Source organism: Thalassophryne amazonica, chromosome 14, assembly GCF_902500255.1.
Source record: "Thalassophryne amazonica chromosome 14, fThaAma1.1, whole genome shotgun sequence".
NCBI classification, from domain to species: domain Eukaryota; kingdom Metazoa; phylum Chordata; class Actinopteri; order Batrachoidiformes; family Batrachoididae; genus Thalassophryne; species Thalassophryne amazonica.
The window spans coordinates 74,438,867-74,466,073 of record NC_047116.1 but is presented as its reverse complement, the minus strand read 5'-3'; the positions used below and the strand labels follow the sequence as shown (position 1 = coordinate 74,466,073).

At 42.8% G+C, this 27,207-nt stretch overlaps 1 protein-coding gene across 1 annotated transcript in view; it reads left to right on the top strand.

Annotated features, from left to right (window-relative positions):
* slc15a2 (solute carrier family 15 member 2) overlaps positions 1-27,207 on the top strand; it is a 148,287-nt gene that overhangs the window by 70,057 nt on the left and 51,023 nt on the right. The window contains exons 11-17 of the mRNA XM_034185769.1: positions 2,971-3,015; positions 3,319-3,354; positions 11,366-11,454; positions 16,151-16,232; positions 17,907-18,032; positions 24,631-24,795; positions 26,739-26,785. Of these exons, the coding sequence (XP_034041660.1) occupies positions 2,971-3,015; positions 3,319-3,354; positions 11,366-11,454; positions 16,151-16,232; positions 17,907-18,032; positions 24,631-24,795; positions 26,739-26,785 (590 nt within the window). The remainder of the gene's footprint in view (positions 1-2,970; positions 3,016-3,318; positions 3,355-11,365; positions 11,455-16,150; positions 16,233-17,906; positions 18,033-24,630; positions 24,796-26,738; positions 26,786-27,207) is intronic.

Genomic DNA, 27,207 nt, shown 5'->3' with positions numbered 1-27,207 from the left:
TTTCAGCCAGAACTCCCAACAATATTCAGACTTTGCAGGAACGGCTTGAGGAATCCTTGTGAAAATCAACACACTGTCTCTCACAAGAAGTTGGCATTTCTCGGTCATCAGTTTTGAGGATCCTCCACGATGAACTTAAGGTGTTTCCTTACAAAATTCAAATTTTTGCAGAGGCAGACTGATCGCAATAAAGTAGAACGACTAGCGTTTTGCCGGGATATCAGTCAGAGGATTGAAAATGACCCCTGCTCGTTGGATTTGATTTTCTTCAGTGGACACATCAATAAAGAGAATATGCAATTCTGGGCTCAGGCTCAGCCTCAGGAACATACCTATCACTCACTTAGTCGGGAGAAAGTGACTGCGTGGTGTGCCATAGGCTGAAATGGCATCATCGGGACATACTTTTTTGAGGACGAGAATGAGAGTTGGATGACAGTGGACACTAACCGATACATAGCACTCATGCAGATCAAGTTCATTCCTGCACTAAGAAGGAAAAGGGGGTGGGTGGGGGCGGGGTGAATATGAACACAGTTTTCAGCCAACAAGACCGTGCACCATCTTTGGAACTCCTCCGCCGATATTTCAATGGCACTGACTTCTCTTGGCTACCCTACTCCCCTGATCTCAACCCACCCAACTACTTTCTCTGGGGGTACCTCAAGGAAAAGGATCTACAACAACAATCCCCACACCCTGGCAGCTTTGAAGGACAACACACGAAGGATAATCAGGTGGATATCAGCTGACACGATTGGACGAGTCATCGAAAATTTCATTGTTCATGTTGCAGCAGTTATTCGTCAAAAAGGAGCCTGGTTAGATGATATTATCAACTATTAAGGAGAGACCACCAACATGTTTCAATTTCTATCAGATTTGAAGAACATAATCTCCTATCATTCTGCTCATGTGTGGTGAAAAAAAAAATTCAAACTTGCTCATCTAAAGACTAGAAGCACTCAGAGAGTGCAAACCTCCGCCAAGGCCATAGGGTCACTGACCCTAAAGAGAGTCCCTCCTTGGCACAGTGATCTATTCAACAAGTCAGTGTTACAACCAAAACTATGATACATACACTTTTCTTTCCTGTATATTTTCCCTATATTTTTGCATATTCTGGATCACCAGATCCGGAATCTGGACCCGATCATCACCAAACTTTGTTGTTTGATAGAACATTTGAGTATGTTACACCTTAATTATTTTCAAGCCTTTCTGCCTTGTTTTTGTGGAGTTAGAAACTACAATGTCAAAATTCCCCCTATCCCGCAATGGTGAAGAATCCTTTAGAAAATTCCTGGATCCGGATCGTGATCCGTATCACCACTAAGATTTACGCGCCACGGAGCCGTTCATTACGCGGGACAAAACCACCTCGGTGTTGGTCTCACAGGATGGCTTAAAGGTGGATTTCAGATGGATTCCGGTTGCTTTTCAGTCGTGTGATTATCCGATTGTGATTGTGCATGAGCTGGACCTGCCCCAACATGTCCTGGAAGGCTTCATCACGGCGTTGCTTTGCGCCATGCAGCTCCACCGTGACGCGCGGTGGAACCGCTCCTCTGTCCATGACAAAAACTCTTGTAACAGTGGAATGTGCCGTTCATTTCTAAACTGGATGCTGTCTTGATCCGGTATGTCGTCTGACTAGCACAGGAATTGTGAAAAGACGTGGACATCAGCATTTTTTCGGCAACCATGGAACCATGGAATTGATCAGCTGGTCTCTGAACGCTATTGACACCATCTTTTCTACAAGAAGATCAGGACTGGGGGATCCTGCCTGCCCAGATGGAACGTATCCTGCGGGCTATGTTCTTGACTCCTGAGGGTTGTGGGGTATTGCATGCTTTGCGCCTTTCTCTGTGGAGGACGTCAAGGATTTATTCATCTTTGGTCTTATGGTAGCAGGGCTGGTACTTTCTGGCTTATGTGCTGCCCTGATCTACCGGAAAATTTGCAAGACGGTGGCATCAAGAACCACGGCCCCTGGCTTGTCCGTCATGATTAACGAGTTGGGCAACACGTTGCATTCTCAGACTGCGATGACTCTTGAACTCAGATGCAAATTGGATGACATGTTGGAGCAGGTGCACGCCTTCCAGATGAAGATTTCGGAGGCCAGGGAATATTCTTAATTCATGATTGGGAATATTCTTAATTCACACTTGGGATTTGGTTGTTCAAGTGAAGCTGTAAAAAGTGTTTTTCACTGCTCAGACCACAACACGGCAGGCTTATCAGCCTGAAGGACAAATTGCCCTGCTGTTTTCCTCCAGAGGAATGTCTTTGGCCTTGGTAAACATTTGGCTGCTTCTTATCTCAACTCACAAAGACAATAAACTGTTTCACAGGACTGAAGCATGCTCTTCTCCCTCTCCCCACCCCCCTCCTATCCCCATCACACACCCTGCACTCCGGCTTCTGCTCACGTCATCCCTTCCCTTCCACGGGGGCGGCGCGGTTTTAGCTGACGGCGGCGTGACTCAGGGTTGCCGCGAGACCTTCACCCACTTGCATCAATTCGGATAACGGACTTCTTCAAATTTAGTGCACATAAATAATGTCAAATGTGTATGTGCTGTCTTTAATTCTGATGTGCAGCATTAGTACGGTAAACAAGTAATAATGGTTGACTAATTGCTGTCTGAGGTAACTGGAGTGTAAACATAATACATAATTTCTCCACTGAGAGCTCAATAAAGTATACCTCATCTCATCATATATATATATATATATATATATATATATATATATATATATATATATATATATATATAAATCAAACAATGTCTGTGCAAAATCTGGTGCTTTTACCAAAATTTGTGTATAACTGCAATTGTGCATTTTGTGGTCCACAAAATGCACAATTGCAGTGATATTTTACACATATGTGTCCCCCTGTGAGCCGTTGCCGATGTTACAGAATTATTTTGTTTTTAATTTTGATTTTTTTTCCTGCAGGGTTCCCGATGGACACTCCAAGCCACTAGGATGAACTTGGCCATTGTAAGTTTGCCATTACATTTAATTATCTACTTACTGTGCTAACTTTCAAAATGGACAACTTTGAATGCACTTTGCTATCAGTGATCCTCGTGTGATTGCACAGGGTGTAAAGCAGAACTTTTTTTTTTTTTTTTGGGTGTGTTTGCAGATTGTCATTTTATTTCAGGCCATTGTGCTGTTTTATTGCTGGGATGACTCTCATTTAAAGTCATTCAGGTTTCAGCAACTTTTATGACACTTTCTGTGAGAAGTGAACTTTAAATCACAGTTATGCAAAGGTAAAATCCTTGTGTGTAATTACAGAGTGACGCCTTCATTTTGAAGCCTGATCACATGCAGGTATGTGCAGCTCTTCTCCTGTGGCTCTGCTGCCTGTTTGCAGCTCTGCATCACTGATGCCTTCAAAGCTTTTCAATTAAACAATTACAGGTGTCCTCACAAACAGTCCATCATGTTTTACTTTTCCCCTTCTATAACATCAAGAAAGAAAAGAAAGAAGGCTATTAGCACTTCAGTGGAATTACAAGTCTCTAAGCAACATTGGCTGCACAACTTACTTTGCATGTCTTTAATGTACACAAGTTGTAACACATAACAGTTGTAGTCTTTGTTGAAACAGTTAATAAAATAATGGCCCCTAGATAATCTGGACTAATTTCTATTCTCCTTCATAATTAACACTCACAAATATAAAGTGTGTTATGGTACAGGTGTGTTAGTGGGACAGTGGTAGGATGACGTGGTCTCCTGCAGGTGATCCCAAATGAACAAATTGCATGTGTTGTCAGTTACGGTCAGTTGACTAGTTCAGGAGTAATTCTGAGCAAGTTTTTTTTTTTTTTTATTGTTTTGAAGATCTTGAAAAGAAGACAGTAATCCATATTGTGATATCTGACACAACAACATTCAGAAAGAGTTCAGATACAAACTTAAAGTCCTCACATGTGCATGTCTTAATCAGTATACATAGTTAAATTGTGGAGGAAATTGCCACCCAGCAACAGCAGAGAGGGAGCCAGTGAGTCCTGTACCGGCCCCGGGGTGCTCAGAGAAATGTGGATGAGCATCCACAGCTCCCTCTGGAAGGGATGCCATTTCATCACATTATTATCTATATATTAAAGTGATGTGGCCTCTGTGTGCCTGCATGTGTATGGCTGTCCAATGTTGGGCCCTTAGCCTGTATTTGATCCACTCATCCTTTGTTTTGGCCCACAAAGGATATGGTAAATGGTAAATAGACTGCATTTATATAGCGTTTTTCCATCTGCATCAAACGCTCAAAGCACATTACAAATAATGCCTCACATTCACCCCGATGTGAGGGTGCTGCCATACAAGGTGCTCACTACACACCGGAAGCAGCTAGGGGATTAAGGACCTTGCCCAAAGGCCCTTAGTGATTTCCCAGTCAGGCTGGGATTTGAACCGAGGATCCTCTGGTCTCAAGCCCAACGCTTAACCACAAGACCAGTGGTGTTTAAACTGTTCCAGAAAGGGCAGAGAGGGTGCAGGTTTTCTTTGCGGCCACTGACTCCAGCAGGTGATTTCACTGATGAGTTCTCAGTTGTACCTTTCTCAGATGTACCTTCTGGAAAATTGTACCTAAACTTTTCAGTCTTCTTTTTAAGAAAATCCTCCTCTATACCTCTTCGTCATGAAGCTGTATAACTGGTCCAGGTGGTGGGGGTGTTTCTTGGAGTAGGTCTGTCAGTACATATGGCCCAAGAGGTTAAGCTGTTTGTCAGATTGCTGGTGTGGAAACTTGTTGACCTGTAGCATCAAACACGGAGTGGGCAGTGTGGTCTCCTGTGATGGCCTTAGTTGTCCTCATGCAGCAGGATGTGGTGATGGTATCCAGGCTGGACAGAGGGCAGTCGATGATCTTTTGGGGAGTGTTAATGACTCTCTGCACCGCCTTCCTGTCTTCAGCTGTGGAGCCTGTGTACCATACACCCAGACATTATGTCAGTATGCTTTCCACCGAGGACTGATAGAAGGCCAGCAGCTTCATGTCCAGGTTGTTCTTCCTGAGGACACGCAGGAAGTGTAGCCACTGCTGAGCCCTCTTAACCAAAGCCCTGATGTTGGAGGTCCAGGAGTGGTCTGTGGAGATGTGGGTGTGCAGAAACCTGAAGGTGGTGACAGCTTCTACCTGTTCTCTGTTTATGAGCAAGGAAGGGGGTAGTTCTGTCTGTTCTTTCTGAAGTCCATGATGAGTTCTTTTGTCTTATGAATGTTTAGGGCCAGGTTGTTCTCTGACCGTTTCTCCACCTCATCCATGTACGCTGTCTTGTCCCCATCACAGATGAGTCCAAGCACTGTGGTATCATTGGCATATTTTATGATGTGGTTGGTTGTATGGGTAGCAATCATGGGTGTTATACAAGGTGTACAGTAGAGGGCTCAGAATGCAGCCTTGATGAAAACCAGTGCTTAGTGTGAGTGTGGAGGAGTGGTGGGAGCCAAGTCACAGACTGTGAGTCAGAAAGTTTTTAATCCAGTTACAGGTGGGGAAGGGGATCTGTAATTTCAGCAATTTGGTGATGAGAATGTCCGGTATGATGGTGTTAAAAGCTGATCTGTAGTCCACAAAGAGCATCCTCACATAGCTCTTCTTGTTCTCCAGGTGGCTTAGTGCTGTGTGGACAGTGAGGGCAATGGCATCCTCTGTAGACTGGTTTGCCTTGTAAGCCAACTGGTGGGTTCAAGGGAGGGAGGGAGGCAGTCTCTGATGTGCTGGGAGACTGATCACTCCAGGCACTTCATGATTACAGACATCAGGGCAATGAGTCTGTAATCATTCAGGCTGTCTATGGCAGGTTTTTTGGGGATGGTGACAATGGTGGAGGCCTTCAGATATGTGGGAACGGTGGCATGTGCTAGGGAGAGGTTGAAGAGTTTGGTGAGGCTCCCTGCCAGTTGGTCTGCACATGCTTTAATGATTGCCCCCTGGAAACTGTCAGGGCCAGCAGCTTTCCTGGGGTTGAATGCTCTTAGGATTTTCCTCACCTCATGCTCCTGGAGAGAGAGAGAAAGGTGAGGTGCTGGAACCAGGGGGAGGCAGCGACTGCAGGTGTGTGGTGGTGGTCTTGAACCGGGCAAAGAAGCTGTTTAGCTCCTCTGCCAGTGTGCTACTAGTGCTGGAGGATGTTGGGGAGGGGTAGCCTTTGTAATTGGTGAATGCCTGGATGCCCCTCCACATCTGGCACGCGTTATTGTCCGTCAGGTATCCCTCTATTTTCTTTTTGTAGGAGTCTTTAGCCTGTTTGATGCCCCTCCTCAGGTCAGCTCTGGTGGTGCCATAGAGAGCTCTGTCTCCAACCCTGAAGACCACGTTACGAGCTCTGATCGGGGTCTGGACTTCCTTTTCATCCAGGGTTTCCTATTTGGAAAGACCTGGATGTGTCCGTTTTTGGTGATGGTGTCTACACAGCACCTAATATAGAAGAGGACAGACTCCGTCTGTGTGTCCAGGTCCTGATCTTCAAAAATGCTCACCTTTGTGCAAGCAAAGCAGTCCTGCAGCTGGGCAAGGGCATTTCCAGGCCAGGCTTTGATGGTCTGGGTGGCTGGTTTTGTTTGCCTACTGAAGAGGTGTAAGCTGGAAAGAGGAGCAGAGAAAGGTGGTCTGATTGTCCGAGGTGGGGGAGGGGGTTCACTCTGTAGGCATGCTTGTTAGAATAAACATGATCAAGTGTGTTTTCACCCCTCATTGCACACTTGACGTGCTGGTGGAATTTGGGGAGAACAGTCTTGAAGCATGCTTTATTAAAGTCCCCAACCATCAAGATGGGCCCTCAGATTTTTAGATGATCTGAAGCAGGCCAAGGGCCATGCTAAAGTTAGCATTGGGGATATGTAAACAGCAGTCACAATGGCTGCCGTTAGCTCCTGTGGTAGCTAGAAGGTAAGCTTGACTCTTAGTCTTGTCCATCCAAATTGGAAGTCCCAAAAACCAGTTTTATTTGTTATTATCTCTCGTCCACCTGGTCGTTACTGTGAGTTTCTCTGTGAATTTTCAGACCTTTTGTCTGACTTAGTGCTTGGCTCAGATAAGATAATTATAGTGGGCGATTTTAACATCCACACAGATGCTGAGAATGACAGCCTCAACACTGCATTTAATCTATTATTAGACTCAATTGGCTTTGCTCAAAATGTAAATGAGTCCACCCACCACTTTAATCATATCTTAGATCTTGTTCTGACTTATGGTATGGAAATTGAAGACTTATCATGTCTGATCATTTCTTAATAACATTTACATTTACTCTGATGGACTACCCAGCAGTGGGGAATACGTTTCATTACACTAGAAGTCTTTCAGAAAGCGCTGTAACTAGGTTTAAGGATATGATTCCTTCTTTATGTTCTCTAATGCCATATACCAACACAGGGCAGAGTAGCTACCTAAACTCTGTAAGTGAGATAGAGTATCTCGTCAGTAGTTTTACATCCTCATTGAAGACAACTTTGGATGCTGTAGCTCCTCTGAAAAAGAGAGCCTTAAATCAGAAGTGCCTGACTCCGTGGTATAACTCACAAACTCGCAGCTTAAAGCAGATAACCCGTAAGTTGGAGAGGAAATGGCGTCTCACTAATTTAGAAGATCTTCACTTAGCCTGGAAAAAGAGTCTGTTGCTCTATAAAAAAAAGCCCTCCGTAAAGCTAGGACATCTTACTACTCATCACTAATTGAAGAAAATAAGAACAACCCCAGGTTTCTTTTCAGCACTGTAGCCAGGCTGACAAAGAGTCAGAGCTCTATTGAGGCGAGTATTCCTTTAACTTTAACTAGTAATGACTTCATGACTTTCTTTGCTAATAAAATTTTAACTATTAGAGAAAAAATTACTCATAACCATCCCAAAGACGTATCGTTATCTTTGGCTGCTTTCAGTGATGCCGGTATTTGGTTAGACTCTTTCTCTCCGATTGTTCTGTCTGAGTTATTTTCATTAGTTACTTCCTCCAAACCATCAACATGTCTATTAGACCCCATTCCTACCAGGCTGCTCAAGGAAGCCCTACCATTAATTAATGCTTTGATCTTAAATATGATCAATCTATCTTTATTAGTTGGCTGTGTAACACAGGCTTTTAAGGTGGCAGTAATTAAACCATTACTTAAAAAGCCATCACTTGACCCAGCTATCTTATAGGCTAATTATAGGCCAATCTCCAACCTTCCTTTTCTCTCAAAAATTCTTGAAAGGGTAGTTGTAAAACAGCTAACTGATCATCTGCAGAGGAATGGTCTATTTGAAGAGTTTCAGTCAGGTTTTAGAATTCATCATAGTACAGAAACAGCATTAGTGAAGGTTACAAATGATCTTCTTATGGCCTCAGACAGTGGACTCATTTCTGTGCTTGTTCTGTTAGACCTCAGTGCTGCTTTTGATACTGTTGACCATAAAATTTTATTACAGAGATTAGAGCATGCCATAGGTATTAAAGGCACTGCGCTGCGGTGGTTTGAATCATATTTATCTAATAGATTACAATTTGTTCATGTAAATGGGGAATCTTCTTCACAGACTAAGGTTAATTATGGAGTTCCACAAGGTTCTGTGCTAGGACCAATTTTATTCACTTTATACATGTTTCCCTTAGGCAGTATTATTAGATGGCTTAAATTTTCATTGTTATGCAGATGATACCCAGCTTTATCTATCCATTAAGCCAGAGGACACACACCAATTAGCTAAACTGCAGGATTGTCTTACAGACATAAAGACATGGATGACCTCTAATTTCCTGCTTTTAAACTCAGATAAAACTGAAGTTATTGTACTTGGCCCCACAAATCTTAGAAACATGGTGTCTAACCAGATCCTTACTCTGGATGGCATTACCCTGACCTCTAGTAATACTGTGAGAAATCTTGGAGTCATTTTTGATCAGGATATGTCATTCAATGCGCATATTAAACAAATATGTAGGACTGCTTTTTTGCATTTGTGCAATATCTCTAAAATTAGAAAGGTCTTGTCTCAGAGTGATGCTGAAAAACTAATTCATGCATTTATTTCCTCTAGGCTGGACTATTGTAATTCATTATTATCAGGTTGTCCTAAAAGTTCCCTGAAAAGCCTTCAGTTAATTCAAAATGCTGCAGATAGAGTACTGACAGGGACTAGAAGGAGAGAGCATATCTCACCCATATTGGCCTCTCTTCATTGGCTTCCTGTTAATTCTAGAATAGAATTTAAAATTCTTCTTCTTACTTATAAGGTTTTGAATAATCAGATCCCATCTTATCTTTGGGACCTCATAGTACCATATCACCCCAATAGAGCGCTTCGCTCTCAGACTGCAGGCTTACTTGTAGTTCCTAGGGTTTGTAAGAGTAGAATGGGAGGCAGAGCCTTCAGCTTTCAGGCTCCTCTCCTGTGGAACCAGCTCCCAATTCAGATCAGGGAGACAGTCACCCTCTCTACTTTTAAGATTAAGCTTAAAACTTTCCTTTTTGCTAAAGCTTATAGTTAGGGCTGGATCAGGTGACCCTGAACCATCCCTTAGTTATGCTGCTATAGACTTAGACTGCTGGGGGGTTCCCATGATGCACTGAGTGTTTCTTTCTCTTTTTGCTCTGTATGCACCACTCTGCATTTAATCATTAGTGATTGATCTCTGCTCCCCTCCACAGCATGTCTTTTTCCTGGTTCTCTCCCTCAGCCCCAACCAGGTTCTGCTGGAGGTTTCTTCCTGTTAAAAGGGAGTTTTTCCTTCCCACTGTTGCCAAGTGCTTGCTGACAGGGGGTCATTTTGACCGTTGGGGTTTTTCCGTAATTATTGTATGGCCTTGCCTTACAATATAAGGCGCTTTGGGGCAACTGTTTGTTGTTATTTGGCGCTATATAAATAAAATTGATTTGATTTGATTTAGATGGGTTGTCAATGGATAGACATGGCCTCTAGGTCCAGTGAGCAGTGGATGTCTATTACTCGGCTGTCCGATCACCAGTCTTCAAGCACCTAATCATAGAGTTCCCCTCCCATACTCTTAATGGAGGCTTTGGTCCAGTCGTAGCAGTGAATGGTGCAGTTTGCTAGCTTCACTGTGGCATCAGGGATAGGCAGGCGCAGCCAGGATTCACTAAATTTCAGGGGATAACACTTACAGATGTAGTGGTTGTAGGCAGTCTGTGACTGCTGCTCATCCATCTTGTTTGCAAGAGATTTGGCATTAGTGGGGAAGATACATGGTAGTGGAGGTCTGTGCAGTTGGTTCCTTAGCTGGGGTAGCAGGCCCACTGGCATCCGCGTTTCTGCCTCCTCTCCCTGTGCCGCCTCTGGGGCCTCACAACCATACTGTGTGCAGTCTATGTCTAATGTCTGTGCTTAAAACAATGTTACGACAAAGCTAACATGCATCTATTCACATCTGAAAACTGTCTTCTGCTAAAGAGGATCTTTAATAGTTCTTTGTCATAGGATTATGGCACATTATATTTGCAGAAGAGATTTAAAGAGATCAGTGAACAGTGAGTCAATGAACGTACCACCCTGCACACATACTGACTGACCACTGTGCTACACTCTGCTGCCCACTCTGGTCAATGAAAGTGTTCTGCTCCAAAATAGAAAACAATCTGCATTGTATTTTAATTTTAGCATTTAAATATAACCTGGGACCAAAGTGACTGCACAGGCAAATCCACATTCAAGCAGAAACAATTTATTTCATGATGCAGTAAGAAAATGAAGTCCAAAGTCAGCTGTAAAATTAAATTAAAAGATACACATTACTTATTCACACTTGTGGATCATGATGTGTCACAACATCCCGATTGTTTTGGACAGGTTCAGAATTTTCCTGATTGGTCACTAAGTTCTACAGTGCCACTGTTACTCCTGATTACACAAGGTTTTATGCCCCGATGGAGGACCTGATTGTTGTTTATTGTTTTTAGACAAAAAGTACACAACAGTTGTCAGAAATCAGCAATGGGAGACCAGCTTTACTCCCTGATGTATTGTGAATCTGATCGTCTTTTAGCAGTGGGCAAAAATGTGAATCACGGCGTCTGTTATTCTTGCACATGAGCTGAAGGTTAGCCGAGGACACATCTTTGCAGCATGTTGGGGTAAACAGAACAGAATTTAAAAGTTCTTATACACAAGTGTTCCAGAATCCTGACTTGGCTGCGAATGTTACCGTAGTGATAATAACAACTTTTATTACTTCCATGAAAAATACTTTTACAAGTGTTTATCGCAGCCATTATGTCATCACTTTACAGGTGGTGTCTTCTCTTTGCTGTATATCTGTGAGCTTTCTGATTTGATGGCTTTTTAACCTTTGTATAGTCATTTAAAATGTGCTTATCTCCGTGTTTTCTAGATGTTGAATCCTCTGCTCATTCTCCTTTTTGTGCCCATCTTTGACCTCATCATATACCCACTTGTTGCCCTTTGCAAAATCAAAATCACGTGAGTAGATCACTGTTGTCTTCTTAAACTCATAATTGAATGCACAGTGTGCACGTGCACAAATACATGAACACATACAGTAACTAATGTGCATCAGTTTTATATACTTTGTGTGCACAATTATTAGGCAAGTAAGTATTCTGACCTTACGATAGGATAGTTCCTAATCATTATTGGTTTTAAACATTCTCATGTGATATGTGTGGAATGTGGGATAGTGTGGCCCAAAGGATTAATACCCAAAATCAAGGTGTGCATAATTACCTCTGGTAAAATGGGCCAAAAAAGAGGTTGACAGACACTGAAAAGTCAATAATTATAAGTGCCTTTCAAAGGGATGCAACATTCTTGAAATAGCTAAGCATTTTATGCATGATCACTAAACAATCAAACATTTTGTTGCAAATAGTCAACAGCATTCCATGAAATGTGTGAAGGAGAAAAGACGCAAAGTAACTGCAAAAGACCTGAGAAGAATTAAGCATGACACTGCCAGGATCCGTTTATCCTCCATATCCTCCATTATCCTCCATATCCCAGAACTGCAACCTACCTGACGTGTCCAGAAGTACAAAGTGTTCAGTGTTTAGTGCTCAGAGACATGGGAAAGGTCAGGAAGGCTGAAACAGGAACCACCACCAAATAAGACTCACAAGTTGAAACATCAAGATTGGGCCAAGAAATGTCTGAAGACAGATTTTTCTAAGCTTTTGTGGACAGATGAAATGCAGGGTTGCCAACTTTGGGACTTTGGCTGGGTTGAGACTCTGCACACGCATAGTTCACACCAAAAAACTTTGGTAACTTTAACCTTAATGAAAAAAACAAAACTTCTTGTTTACTAATAAATATACTAGACTCTGCTTGATTGCTCTCCTCTCCACGTCCACCCTCCTTCCTAAATATTTCAGCAAGGTCATTTACAGGCATGTGAGAGGCAAATGAAGAAAAATGCTTAAAATAGCTGGGGGTCACAAGGGCCTTGGTTGGGAGGTCTGGGGAAGCTGAAGGTTTTTAGCCATGCTAATGCTCCCCATAACTACTTTCTGCAGTGAATTTACAAGAAGAGATAGGGAGGGAGATGTTTATCCAACTCTTTACAAGCTGGACAAAATCTATCTTCATATGCCAGCAACTTCTGTGCCGTGTGAGAGGGTCTTCTCCAAAACTGGAGAGAAGGAACAGACTCAAACATAACACCACTGAATTGATCTTGTTTGGAAATAAAAACCCTTGAATCCCACAAATCCCCTTCATTTTGTACAATTATGGTCATAACAGTCCCTAGTTGCACAAGCATTTCACAGTTTATATCTCTATTACATGCAGTATTTTATGATGACCCAATCATATTATAACACAAGTATATAATTAATGGCTTTAAATGAAAATACAGTCAAAAATTTCAAGATTCACATAGAACCTTTATTATTTAACATACACTCAACAAAAATATAAATGCAACACTTTTGGTTTTGCTCCCATTTTGTATGAGATGAACTCAAAGATCTAAAACTTTTTCTACATACACAATATCACCATTTCCCTCAAATATTGTTCACAAACCAGTCTAAATCTGTGATAGTGAGCACTTCTCCTTTGCTGAGATAATCCATCCCACCTAACAGGTGTGCCACATCAAGATGCTGATTAGACACCATGATTAGTGCACAGGTGTGCCTTAGACTGCCCACAATAAAAGGCCACTCTGAAAGGTGCAGTTTTATCACACAGCACAATGCCACAGATGTCGGACAGCTGCTGAAACAATCGGTTTGCATAACCAAAGAATTTCTGCACAAACTGTCAGAAACCATCTTAGGGAAGCTCATCTGCATGCTTGTCGTCCTCATCGGGGTCTCGACCTGACTCCAGTTCGTCGTCGTAACCGACTTGAGTGGGCAAATGCTCACATTCGCTGGCGTTTGGCACGTTGGAGAGGTGTTCTCTTCACGGATGAATCCCGGTTCACACTGTTCAGGGCAGATGGCAGACAGCATGTGTGGCATCGTGTGGGTGAGCGGTTTTCTGATGTCAGTGTTGTGGATCGAGTGGCCCATGGTGGCGGTGGGGTTATGGTATGGGCAGGCGTCTGTTATGGACGAAGAACACAGGTGCATTTTATTGATGGCATTTTGAATGCACAGAGATACCGTGACGAGATCCTGAGGCCCATTGTTGTGCCATACATCCAAGAACATCACCTCATGTTGCAGCAGGATAATGCACGGCCCCATGTTGCAAGGATCTGTACACAATTCTTGGAAGCTGAAAATGTCCCAGTTCTTGCATGGCCGGCATACTCACCGGACATGTCACCCATTGAGCATGTTTGGGATGCTCTGGACCGGCGTATACGACAGCATGTACCAGTTCCTGCCAATATCCAGCAACTTCGCACAGCCATTGAAGAGGAGTGGACCAACATTCCACAGGCCACAATTGACAACCTGATCAACTCTATGCGAAGGAGATGTGTTGCACTGCATGAGGCAAATGGTGGTCACACCAGATACTGACTGGTATCCCCCCCCAATAAAACAAAACTGCACCTTTCAGAGTGGCCTTTTATTGTGGACAGTCTAAGGCACACCTTTGCACTGATCATGGTGTCTAATCAGCATCTTGATATGGCACACCTGTGAGGTGGGATGGATTATCTCAGCAAAGGAGAAGTGCTCACTATCACAGATTTAGACTGGCTTGTGAACAATATTTGAGGGAAATGGTGATATTGTGTATGTGGAAAAAGTTTTAGAACTTTGAGTTAATCTCATACAAAATGGGAGCAAAACCAAAAGTGCTGCATTTATATTTTTGTTGTGTACATAACAGTGCCTGTCTGTTTCGTTGTTCCATGCAAGTGCTAAAGATTGGCCAGTAGAGGTCGCCATATTAAACCATTTCAACAGAGTTGCTTCTGATTGATTCAGTGGTTCAAAACGCTTTGGTTTCTCCATCACTAATAAAATGCATCAGTGACCACTAATTTTTAGCGCATGGGCTCGGATAGACTTAAAATCATCAATACTTGCTAACCAGGACAATAAATGACTAGCGACATGTCCTTAAATTACGTAGCCCCTACATATTGCAAGTCAGACAACATTTGTAACTAAAGTCTGTAGCCTACTGTCTCAAAGCACAGGTAGGCTACGTCTGTCGTGACAAGAGACACAATTTTATTAGACAATAGATTATTCGATTTGTTAGGCTATTTTTCAGCTTACCTTTTCATTCAGAACTTTCTATCGCGCATCCGTGGCCGACTCAGAACCAACTTCCAAACCTATCTCTGGACTCTTCACGTGAAGCTGACGTATCAGGTGAAAGTTTTTCAGCAAATCAACGATCAGAGCATACTGCAGTGAGAACGTTGCAAGCAGATGTTAGCTGTTTCAGGTGTGGGCCTTAAACTCCTCTCCTTTCATTAAGAAACAATACAATGTGGTCTAGTCTAGTCTAATCTAGTCATGAATAGAACATTAGTGGGAGAAATTTTTATTTTGACGTGACATTTCTTGCTTGTGTGCGAGAGCGTGAGATTGCTGCTGAAAGCATGAGTGTCACGCCAGATGTGTAAGAGTTGACACCCCTGTGAAATGAGTGACTTGTGATGGACCAGATGTATGGGCCTGTGGCTGGATCACTAGCAGACACACAGCACCACTCCGAGTCAGACACCAGCAAGATGGAGCAGGGATACCGATATGGGCTGCCATTATTAAAGATGAGCTAGTTGGACCTTTTTGGATTGAAAAAGGACTTAAATTAACCCCCAAATCCACTGCTAGTTTAGAGGATGATTTCTTAAAGCAGTGGTTCAAGAAAAGTCTGCATCATTAAAAAAAAATCCATGATTTTTATGCAGCGCAATGATCCAGCAAAGGCCTCAAATATAACAGAATGATGACACGACCCTTCCTCACCCTATTAAACCCTATTGAGAACTTCTGAATATTTCTGAAATTTGAAGCGTGTTTATTTGTTATTTTTTAGTTGTTTGTCATGCTTACCGCAATAAATAATCGAGTGAGATGGAAATTTTAATTTTTCATTTGGTTGCATAATAAATCTGCATATTAATATTTTTCTAATAATTGTGCCTGTCAAAGCCAAAAGTCACTTTTCATTTGTCAAAGTCAAAGTCAACTTTATTGTCAAATATGCTCTACATGCTCGACATACAGCACAGATGAAATTTCAGTCCTCTGACCCAATATGTAGGTTTGAGGTTTATTAACTTTTTGGACTTACTGAAAGCACTGTGTTTGATCAACAATAACATTAAACCTTAGAAATACAACTTGCTCAATCATTGTGCACGCAGTATATTTAGCACTCGCCGTATAAATGTGTTTGTGCAGTAACATGATGTACAATGAGCTGCTTTCATTTCTGTGCTTATGTTTCAGGAAACGGGAACTAAATGTACTTTCACTGTTATAAGTGTTGCATCCTGCACTGGATCTGCTTGCACTTGCACAATAGTTTTTTTTTTTTAATCCGCTCACTTTAATGTATTTATTAGAGAACAGAATTTTACAGCACCTGTCGTTATGGCTAAACAGGTGATGCTGCAACTTTTTTTTTAGCTGACATGAGATCTTTTATCTGACTTGAGATAAAGCCTGATTTCAGTAATGCGTGGATGTTTTTACTGCTGCTAACACTCGCTGACCATTTGTACCTTCAGACCTCTCAGGAAAATGGCTACTGGGATGATGTTTGCAGGGCTGGCTTTTGTAGCAGCGACGCTGGTGGAGGTGAATGTCGTGGTACGTAATCATCTGTCTGCAAAGTACAGAGACACACAAGTAAACATTCAAACATAACAGGAGGACAAATGTCTCTGCTGAGGTACAACACACCCTCATACCTTATTTACACCAATACGTGTCCCACCTGTTTCACTTTATGCAGATTTTTTCATTTTAACGTCACTTTGCACTCAGCTCTTATCTGTGCACGAGTGATGGACTCAACCACACGTAGAGGATGTTCATCTCATTTTGTTACTACAGAGCAAATACATTAGTGATTATCCCACAAAATCGATTTAAAGGTGCCCATTTCATTTTAGGGATATTAATTATACATAAATGAAAGCGTTTTCTTCTGGAAAATAATGATATCTGCCAAGATTGAATTCTCAAACCCTTTCTTTCATCTTGCAGCCCAGTATATAAAAACCTCCAACATGCATGATCAACAAGAATGTAAAAATAGTGTGCTCTCCATCTGGTGGCAGTCCTGTAGTAATGCACATACACAGATGAGTTGAGCCATGTTTGTTTGTTTGTTTAATTTAAATATTTATGTGTGATTCATGTCATGTGATTTGATTAAATAAGCAATGAAATTTGTCATTACCCGAGGCCAGCAAGCAGCAAGAGCACCCTGCTTCGCATTCATGACTGAACACCTGTGACCATGGGTCATCTACAGAGGAACAGACAGATTGTACTTGTATTGCCCGCTTGATGAGGGATTCAATAAAATGCGGTGTTTTTATATGGTGTGTGTGTGTGTTTTTTTAAATACATCCATGTCCTTCTTGATATCCGGCAGTTTCCCGCACCTTTCACAGGAAAGCGATGGTAGCTCAGTGGTAAAGTTTTTGACTGGCAATCAGAGTTTTGGAAATTGCAGGTTTGAATCCCGTGGGTGGCATGTATTATTTATTTATTTATTTGATTTTCACAGCAGCTGCACGATGTGGTTACACATTGCACAGCTGCTCACAGTGTTCCCACATGTACAAACCGTCACAGCGGCATCGTGCACGCCTGTCCGTCGGCTCAATGTTTTTGTGGTTCGCTCATATGAGCTGTCCCGCTGTGATTCGCCCTGAGTTGTACTTATTTGTACGATGTGTGAAGGATCCCAAAGGGATGATATTCATATGCAAGACTTAATCACTGGGAAAATAAAATAAAATACATGGCTTTAATGTGCATGTGGAAAATAGAATTCTTTGCCTCGATAAAAGTGCACATATTGCTGTGTCCAGTCCACAGTGAGCCTCATTTATAAAACATTTGTAAGAACACTTTTGAACTTAACTGTTACAAATATCAACATGGAGTGCCTATGTCACATATTTACCTCCAAGGAAAATTTACACATTCATGTATTTTATGTCAGGTTCTGAGATATCATAATTGATATTTAAAATAAAATAGTGCATGATGCACCATTTTTTATGTCAGTTTGCAGGTTTTCTTTGTGCTTTGCTCTGTTGTAATACAATGAGTCCAGTGATTTACTTGGAAGTAAATGACTTGTTTTTACAGTCATTTAATGAAAATCAGTTCCTCACTAAGATGAAATAAATGAATTCATAAATAAATAAAACATTTGCCTCACAAGAAACTTTGTGAAAAATGTTTTAAAAAGTAACAGGGTTGTTTTAGCTTTGTTTCAATGTTCATGTTTTTCATTCTGTGTAGACAACAGTCGTGGAGCCCGCACCTGCGGGGAAGTTTCTCCTGCAGGTCATTAACCTGGCACAAAATAATGTCAGCCTACAAATCCCTGGCACTGACTCGTTTCCCGAGTCGATACCTCATCTTCAGGTAATTAACTTAAAAAGTCTGTGTGAAAAAGGTGACAGAGCTTTTAACTGCTTTTTTTTCAGTGTGGATAACTGAGTAATTTTGTGTGGAGCTCAAGCAGCTGGCACGAGACCACAGCTGCACAAACAGCACAGCACCACAATCCTTCCTCACGCACTAACATTCAACATTCAGGACAGGCACAAGTCTGGCTTTTATTCCTATCTGGGGCCCATTGCACCAAAGTAGGATAAGGGATTAAGCCGGGATATTGTGGTTATTCTGGCTCAATATATCTGATCGAGTTGCACAAAAGCAGGAAAGTGGAAAGTGGGATATGTTTTGGTGTCAGACACCATGGAAAGCTAGTCTGTGGCGCTAGTCTGCTCCACACCAGGCTAAGTGTCAGGATCTATTTAATCCTGTTAAACCACCAAAATGTGAATCAGCTGCAAATCATGAATTCTCCGCAAACCATGAATTGCAAAATGTGAATACTGAAAAAATATCTCCCAAAACATGAATGCATGTCTGACAAAACGTGAATTTCTTCACATTTGTTGTACTGTATGTGCCTGGCTGAGGAGCCAATGGTGTGTGAAGCTCCCATCTATGGGATTATGACTGCGCACCCCACATGTTCATTGCCCCACAGGGCTTCACCCCACTCCTTGACTCGTGTGTGTTACATTTGAGAGGTGAACCACCCCAGTCAAACTCCACACCTGCCACTGTCCCTGGAGGGAGGCCGGGCACTTGACACCAGGAGCATGACCCCGCTCGGGGCTCACCTCACTGGGTGTAGTGACAACCACCTCCCAAGAAAAGTAGAAAAAGATTGTCAAACAGAAATACAAATCAAATCTTTCCACTTTGTTTTTTTGTTTCTGAGAGCATGGGTATTTTGCGGTTTGAGGGGTGATAGTTTCCAAAAGATTGTACACGCAATTAATTTTGATTAATTAATCACGAACCTTGTAATTACTGTTAATTCAGTTAATTTTGTTGTTCACCTGACAGCACTCGCTCACTCATCTTCAACCGCTTACTCCAACTGAGGGTCACGGGGTGGGGGCGAGGGTGCTGGAACATATCATGGGGTGTGAGGCGAGGTACACGACACCGGTCTGTCTCAGGGCCACATATAGACAAACACATTCACACCCATATGCACACCCACAGACAATTTAAAGTTTCCAATCCACCTAAGCTGCATGTCTTTGGATGTGGGAGGAAGCTGGAGCACTTGGAGCCACACAAACATACGGAGAACATGCAAACTCCACACAGAAAGGCCACAGGTGGGAATCGATCCCATGACCTTCTTGCTGTGAGTCAACGGAGCAAACCACTAAGCCACCGTGCTGCCCCTGACAGCACTCATATTAACAAATGAAACAAAGTTGACCACACAAAACATGAACTATCTAAGGTTCATACTCTCTGCAATGAAACAGCAGTCAAAATAAATGTTAGAATCACTGCTTTTATTTGTTAGTTTGTATGTTCTTTTAAATTAAAAAATTTCCGTATTGTCACAACTTTTTCTGGTTTGTGGTTGTACATCCCAAATTTAGTCAAAGACTTTTAGGTTCGGTGACTCTGATACTGCACTTCAAATGTAAAGACACAGTCAGGTCAGGGCTGGGAACGCGTGGTGTCGCACATCGCCTCTTCCACCACAACACCCCGGCAGACAACCAGTCCGTCCTCACTTCTGAAAGTCCCCATCATTTCCTGCCATTTATTGAAGTGTTGTGGTTCGATTTCTTCATTTGGAGGAGGCACCACAGTTTTTGAGCACTGAGAGAAGTTAAGCTGCTTTCACAAAATGTTCAAGTGACAGGCGTTCATGTTCAGTTAATTTGGTAAGAACTGATCATTTTGCCACAAGTTCATGGCTTTAAGTGGCCTCTGGTATACAACAGGCAATGCAAGTTCACATGAAACAAACAACAACAACAAAACTGCACCAATATGTGATCATGAACAAAATGTAATATGCATATGTCGCGGACATGAATGAGCGAAGCTCATCAGCATCTCACCATATCATCTAGGTCCTTCAGACTTTATTTTGAGTAAATGCTTCAGGGGAGCATTAGCATGTCAAAAACCTTTCAGCTTCAAGGGGGGCTCCGCCCCCCCAGACCCCCCACCTTTTTTTTTTCTTTATTTGCCTCTCACATACTTGGAAAACCTCCTCGCCATCTAACCTTTAGGTCCTTCAGACTTTTTTTCAGTAAAATGGCTCTTGGGAGCGGCAGCACGGTGGCTTAGTGGTTAGCACTGTTGCCTCACAGCGGGAAGGTTGTGGGTTCACTTCCCGTGGCCTTTCTGTGTGGAGTTTGCATGTTCTGCCCGTGTTTGCGTGGGTTTCCCCCGGGTGCTCCGGTTTCCTCCCACGTCCAAAGACATGCGGGTTAGCTGGATTGGGATCTTTAAAATTGTCCGTAGGTGTGTGTGTGTGGGTGTGTCTCTGTTTGTTTGTCTATTTGTGGCCCTGCGACAGACTAGCATCCTGTCCTGGGTGTACTCCGCCTCGTGCTCTATGACCGCTGGGATAGGCTCCAGCTCCCCGCGACCCTTAATTGGACTAAGTGGTAGAAGATGGATGGATGGATGGCTCTTGGGAGCATGAGTATGACTAAAACCTTTTAGCTTCTGGGGAGCTCCAACCCCCTAGACTGCCCCTTTTTAAGCATTTTCCTTATTTTGTCTTTCAGCTTCTGGAGGGGCTCTGCCCCCCATACTCCCCACCTTTTTAAGCTTTTTTCTCTTTTTTTCTCTTTTCAGCTGACCCCCATTGACAGCTCTCTTAGCCCTCTTCCACTTTAAGCATTTTTTATGTAGATGTAAATTAATATTCAGAGTTTTCAGATAGTTGACAGTAGAGCTGTACAATATGGCCAAATTATCGTATCTCAATATTGTCATATAAATTGTCATGTAAATGTCACTTATATACATGCTGTCCATATTCTTGAGCCGCTTAGGTGGGTAGGGAGAGTTCCCATGGGATATAAAGCTTTTCAACCTACCATCCCTGATTCTGATTAACTGATTCCATCTGCTCAAAGTGATATTAATCAGTGAACTCACCTGGTGGAATCAGTGGCTGCAGAGAAAACCTGCACCCTCTTGGCCCTTTCTGGAACAAGCTGCCCACCTCTGGTCTAAATTAAAAGATGTTCCAATCATATAGAAAACTACCCCACATTATTTGCCTGATCATAAAGATTCCAAAAAAGGTATAGTTTGGACAATCTGTGACTGAATGTTATGGAGTTATGAGGTAAACGCAGCCAGAATGGTGACAAAGGTCAGTTTCAGTTGTACAGGGGTCAAATTTAAAGCTGCTCCATTAATTTTGCTCCAGCTGTATTTGTGCTGAATGTGATGCTTGTATCACCATTTGAAGGATTGTTTTCAGTTATCTGCTGCACTAATAAGCCAACACAACCAGCTGCTGTCTGTTAGTTTAAACATCTGTATATAAGGCAACCCGAATTAAAAGAGAAATGCTGCTTTTAACAACCTGGACCTCATTTCTGGCATTAAATATGGTTGTTTACTCACCAGTATAAGTTTGGTGTGATTAGAAGTCCATAGTTCAAACGACATGTTCAGTTCAAATCTGGGGCAAACATTTTTCTTCTTCTACTAAGGTGGATTCGAACTTTTTGTGGTACACAGCACCAACTACTGGACAGGAGGAACCCAGCAGTCAATGTGACTCACTGATTTGAAAATACAGGTCTTTCAACCAGACGTGTGGTGACGTGACATATCAATCATGTGTGTCCAATCAGGTTTCAGGGGAGTCCAGTGAAACCCTGGGGTCCGCTCTAGCTCCACCCATGCCAGGAAGTGTTTGACATTTGAACATTTCCTGTTTCACTGTGACTGATAAATTGGCACTTCCTGTTTGAGTGTGAGCTTGCCACTGAGTTCCCGTGAGATTCCATGGGATCTCATCTGTCAATCCAGGAAGTGTTTGACATTTGAGCATTTCCTGCTTTAATGTGGATTTGAAATTTGTCACTTCCTGTTTTGGACGCCCTGTACCATGAGTGAGCTTCAGCCACTGCGCGACACTTCGCTCATATCAGTTATGCAAATTATATCATGAAAACTTTCACAAAGCTTTGTGGAGTACATGCTGATGGTTCAAGAACAAGAAAACAACAGTAGTGGATTCAGTACCAATCACATGCTGCTTTTCCACATACTACATCTGAGTCACGTCACTTATCCCTGACGCCTTTGTTGTATTTTGAGTTCGTGCTACACACATAATTGTTGCGGTGCACTTGGGGCATAGAGAGAGAGAGAGAGAGAGAATGGACTTATGCATCACACTGAATGTATCAGAGAGAGTGTGTGTGCAAGCAGGCCAGTCTAGTACCTGCACTCTTTTACTACGAAGCCACGCTGTTGTAACACGTGCAGAATGTGGCTTGGCATTGTCTTGCTGAAATAAGCAGGGACGTCCCTGAAAAAAACGTTGCTTGGATGGCAGCATGTACTGCTCCAAAACCTGGATGTACCTTTCAGCATTGATGGTGCCATCACAGATGTGTAAGTTGCCCATGCCATGGGCACTAACACAGATGCTGGCTTTTGAACTTTGTGCTGGTAACAATTTGGATGGTGTTTTTCCTCTTTTGTCAGGAGGACACGACGTCCATGATTTCCAAAAACGATTTGAAGTGTGGACTCATCAGACCACAGCACACTTTTCCACTTTGCGTCTGTCCATTTCAAATGAGCTCGGGCCCAGAGAAGGCGGCGGCGTTTCTAGATGTTGTTGATGTATGGCTTTCACTTTGCATGGTAGAGTTTTAACTTGCACTTGTAGATGTATCGACGAACTGTGTTAACTGACAATGGTTTTCTGAAGTGTTCCTGAGGCCATGCGGTAAGTTCCTTTACACAATAATGTCAGTTTTTAATGCAGTGCCGCCTGAGGGATTGAAAGTCATGGGCATTCAATGTTGGTTTTCGGCCTTGCCGCTTATGTGTAGAAAGTTCTCCAGATTCTCTGAATCTTCTGATTATATTATGGACTGTAGATGATGGAATACCTAATTTCTGTTGTATGGCTGGGGGGCCTGGCTGCCTTTTTGTTTCTGTCTTTTGTTTTTCCTTCCAGGTGGCTTGCATTTGGGACTGAGTGGCTGTGTTGCTGAGGTTATCAGGACCTCACCCTGATCACCTGCGGCTCGTCAGGACTCACAGCTGTGGTGCATCTATATGGATTGGAACATGGTGGCATTTAAGACTGGAGTATACAGTGTGTATTTGCCAGAGACTCGACCTTGTGACCAGACGGGTGAGATCGTCGTCTCGGGAGCCATCTCATCATCAGTGGATGCAGAGAACGTCCAGGGTTTGATGCATGGTCTGTGAAAGAGGAGGGGGTGAGGTCTCACGCTCGTCAGCACACTTCCTGAGGTACGTTAGATTTTGTGACTAACGTTTATACAGTCAGTAAATGTGGTGTCCCTCACACCTTATTATATTGAGCTGTACGTTAGTCATGTATCGGCTTCCACTGCAGTGGAGTTTTGTGAACTGGATGTTCCATGCCTGCAGGTTGGGAAGCTGATTAGTAATTAAGCCAGGAAGTGTTTGCTGTTTATGTACACCTTTGAGTGGTCTCTCTGTGTGTAGAGTGTGGACTCACATAATGGTTCCTTCTTTCACAGACTCGGTTTGTTGCGGCCACCTGGGGGGTGTCGGCGGGGTCCTTGGGTCCGAACGGCTTCTGGCTCCGGACCGTTAGCGCTGCTGGGAGTGCACCGTATCACCACCACGCCAGACCGCACACTCTTTTGTTGTTTTGTATCACTGTTATGTATTAAATTCAGTTAGCCTTTGTACCGTGCTCTGCTTATTTCATACTGGGTCCTTCAAACGCTGGTCGGTTCTCCGAGCTGCGTCCGACACATAACAATTTCCTTGCAATTGAATGTTGAGAAACATTGTTCTTAAACTGTTGGACTATTTTTTCACACAGTTGTTCACTAAGTGGTGATCCTCGCCCCATCTTTGCTTGTGAGTGGCTGAGCCTTTTGGGGATGCTCCTTTTATACCCAGTCATGACACTCACCTGTTTCCGATTAGGTGTTCTTTGAGCATTCATCAACTTTCCCAGGCTTTTGTTGCAACTGTCCCAACTTTTTTGAAATGTGTTGCAGGCAACCATTTCAAAATGAGCAAATATTTGCACAAAAACAAAATAGTCTATCAGTTTTAACATTAAATACCTTGTCTTTGTGGTGTATTCAAATGAATATAGGTTGAAGAGGATTTGAAAATCATTGTAATTGGGGTTATATTACAGCAAAGCCAGTTAAAAAGGAAATGAGTGGAGTCTATCAGCTCTGTACCTGTATCATAGACACAATGGACCACAGGCAAAACACAAAAGTAGTATGTGTAAAACTAGTCTTAGATTGTGTGAAGAAATAATATCATGTAAAAGCAAATAATACGCAGAAACAGCTACACCTGACTACCTGACACAAAACTGTCTCAAATTTCATATACACAAAATTGAATTGGCTTGTTCACTCTACTCTGAAAAGAACTGATCTGTATCCTTCTGTTTCAGGACCCTCCCAACTATGTGATGGTGCCACTCGGAGCATCTAGCAAGGAAGTGATGATGAATATTGTCTCTGCTGGAAATACTTTTGAGTGTGCCCAGAACATCACGCAGCACAAAGCGTACAGTCTGATCCTGTATCCTACAGCCGCTGGAGTCCAGTGCAAACTCGTGAGTAAAAACATGTCCATGCAGTCTACACGCTGCTTTGGTATATGTGATTGCTGAAGTCCCAGAGAGTAAATACGGCCATTATTACCAGAAACTCTCCTTCTATGAGCAAACCTTATGTGTGAAATGCATCATTTTACTCACGTTCAGCCCAGTTGCCTTGGGCCCTATTTATCAATCATCATACTGCAAAGTGCACACGTGACAAGCTTTCTGTGGAGGCAGCAGATGATGAGGAAATATTTGCAGCTTTGCTTGCAAACCACAGCTGAGGTTCTTGAATAATGTAAGAAGTCAGACCCATTTTTAAGACGAATGTTATTGAATGAAGACTGTTCTATCCAAGTTGTAGTAATAGTGTTACTGGCAAACTGTTAAACTGAACAGTTGGTCAGTGATGTGACGTAAGAGTTCTGGTGCTGTTTGTGGTTACACTACATGTGTACTGTGCCTGAGTCCAACTGGACCATGCCCCAGACCACCTCTTCAAGTCAGCTCTTAACTCAAGACATGCTCTTAACTTATAAAAAACTTACCCATAACTTATTAGACGTACGCCAGTATTTTTAATACCTTCGGCATATGCTAGCTAAATCGTCAAGGTGTGACAGGGGTGTAATAAACTGCACAGCTGATTTGAAGGAGAACAGAAGAGGAGTGTACTGACAAACTCTTGATTTCCTTCTTTAGGGCCCCTTCACACATAGTACGAATGTGGTCGAGTTGCGCACGAAGCAGGAAACGTATGCAATTCATGTAAAATTGGAGCTGCCTCTAACTCCACGTACAGCTGTCGCTACAAATCGGAGCTGCCTCTAACGCCTTGTACACCTGTTGCTACAACTATTTGCGCACACCAGTGGCTGTAAGACAGAATGTGCACTGTGAGAGCTCATTTGATCCCTCTCACAGCAGGTGTCGGCCAAATTCCAGGTGACACACACGAACATCTAACACCGCTCGCAGGACACTTTGAAAATGTGTGGCCATTCGTGCTGTTAGCACGAAAACAGTCAGCAGACAATCACTTTCAAGTTGGCTGTGAAATTTGTGCCCCCCCCAAACACATGTGCCTTGTGTATGAATTGCGCGTGTTGCATCGCTCCCCGCCCATCCACAACACATGTGGCGGATGTGCTGTTGAGGGGAGGAAGTACATAAAAACACATATCGCTGCTGCGACAGGCTACAGCGATCAAGCGCACAGCGCACACATTGACAGGCTGTCCCAGGTGAAACGGACCATCAGATCATAACACGCACTGAGTGATCTGAATGTCACGTCACCCACATGAGCTCTGTTCCACATGATGTGGTGTCTGTCCTGCGGTGCGCCATCCACAGGATACAGAGCCGGAAATATTCCCAGAGCCAGCTGGACACACCAGGCCAGCAGATGTGGACATGATGAGAGCGCATGAACTGCTTCATTCATGTCATTTAATGACTGTATGTCTGTGACCATGGGTCATCTACAGAGGAACAGACGGATCATACTTGTATTGTTCACTCGATAAGAGGGATTCAATAAAATGCCGTGTTGTTTTTCTAGTATGTGGTTTTATTTTATGTATTTTAAATACGTTTATCTCCTTGTTGATTTCAGGTATTTTTCCGCACCTTTTGTAAGACAGTGGTAATAGCACAGTGGTAAAATTTCTAGCTGGCAGTCAGAGCTTTTGGAAATTGCAGGTTTGAATCCCGTGGGTGGCATGTATTTTGTTTTTCACAGCAGCTGTGCGATGTGGTTACACATGCTCCAGCTGCTCGCATCGTGTTCCCGCTGTGATGTTTTCATGCATGTTGCAGCGGGTTCGTTCATGCCTGCCTGTCGGCTCATTGTTTTCATGGTTCACTCATATGAGCTGTTCCGCTGTGATTCGCCCTGATTTTATTCGTACTATGTGTGAAGGGGCCCTTAATGTGGTTGTGTTTACTTATAGGTGGAAGACTACATCAAAAAGAATGAAGAGGGGAATCCTCTTCTCAGGTAAAAAAAAAAAAAGTTGTTTGCTTGTGGTAAACATTATTTGTTTATACATTTGTCCAATTTGCTCAGGTTTGGTACCTGGTGTAGTATTGGTTACGTTTTTATCATTACAATTTCCAAAATAGCCCTGGGATACAACAAACTGATTCCAGTTGCTGATACTAGGATGACTCGTGCTACAAGTTGGGAGAGATCATTGTAAGTGGCATTGCTGATCATAAGGTCGTACCACTGATGGCGTCACCAATCGTCAGGTGGCACAAGCAGTTGCATGACTACTCATGCCACAGGTTGTTGCATGATGATGCAAGACGGATGGAACAACTGAGCCCCTGTGACCTCAATACGTGCAGTTCAGCCACAACTGAATTTTGAACATACACAAAAATCGCCCATGAATATTTTTTCATCCAGTGATCAGT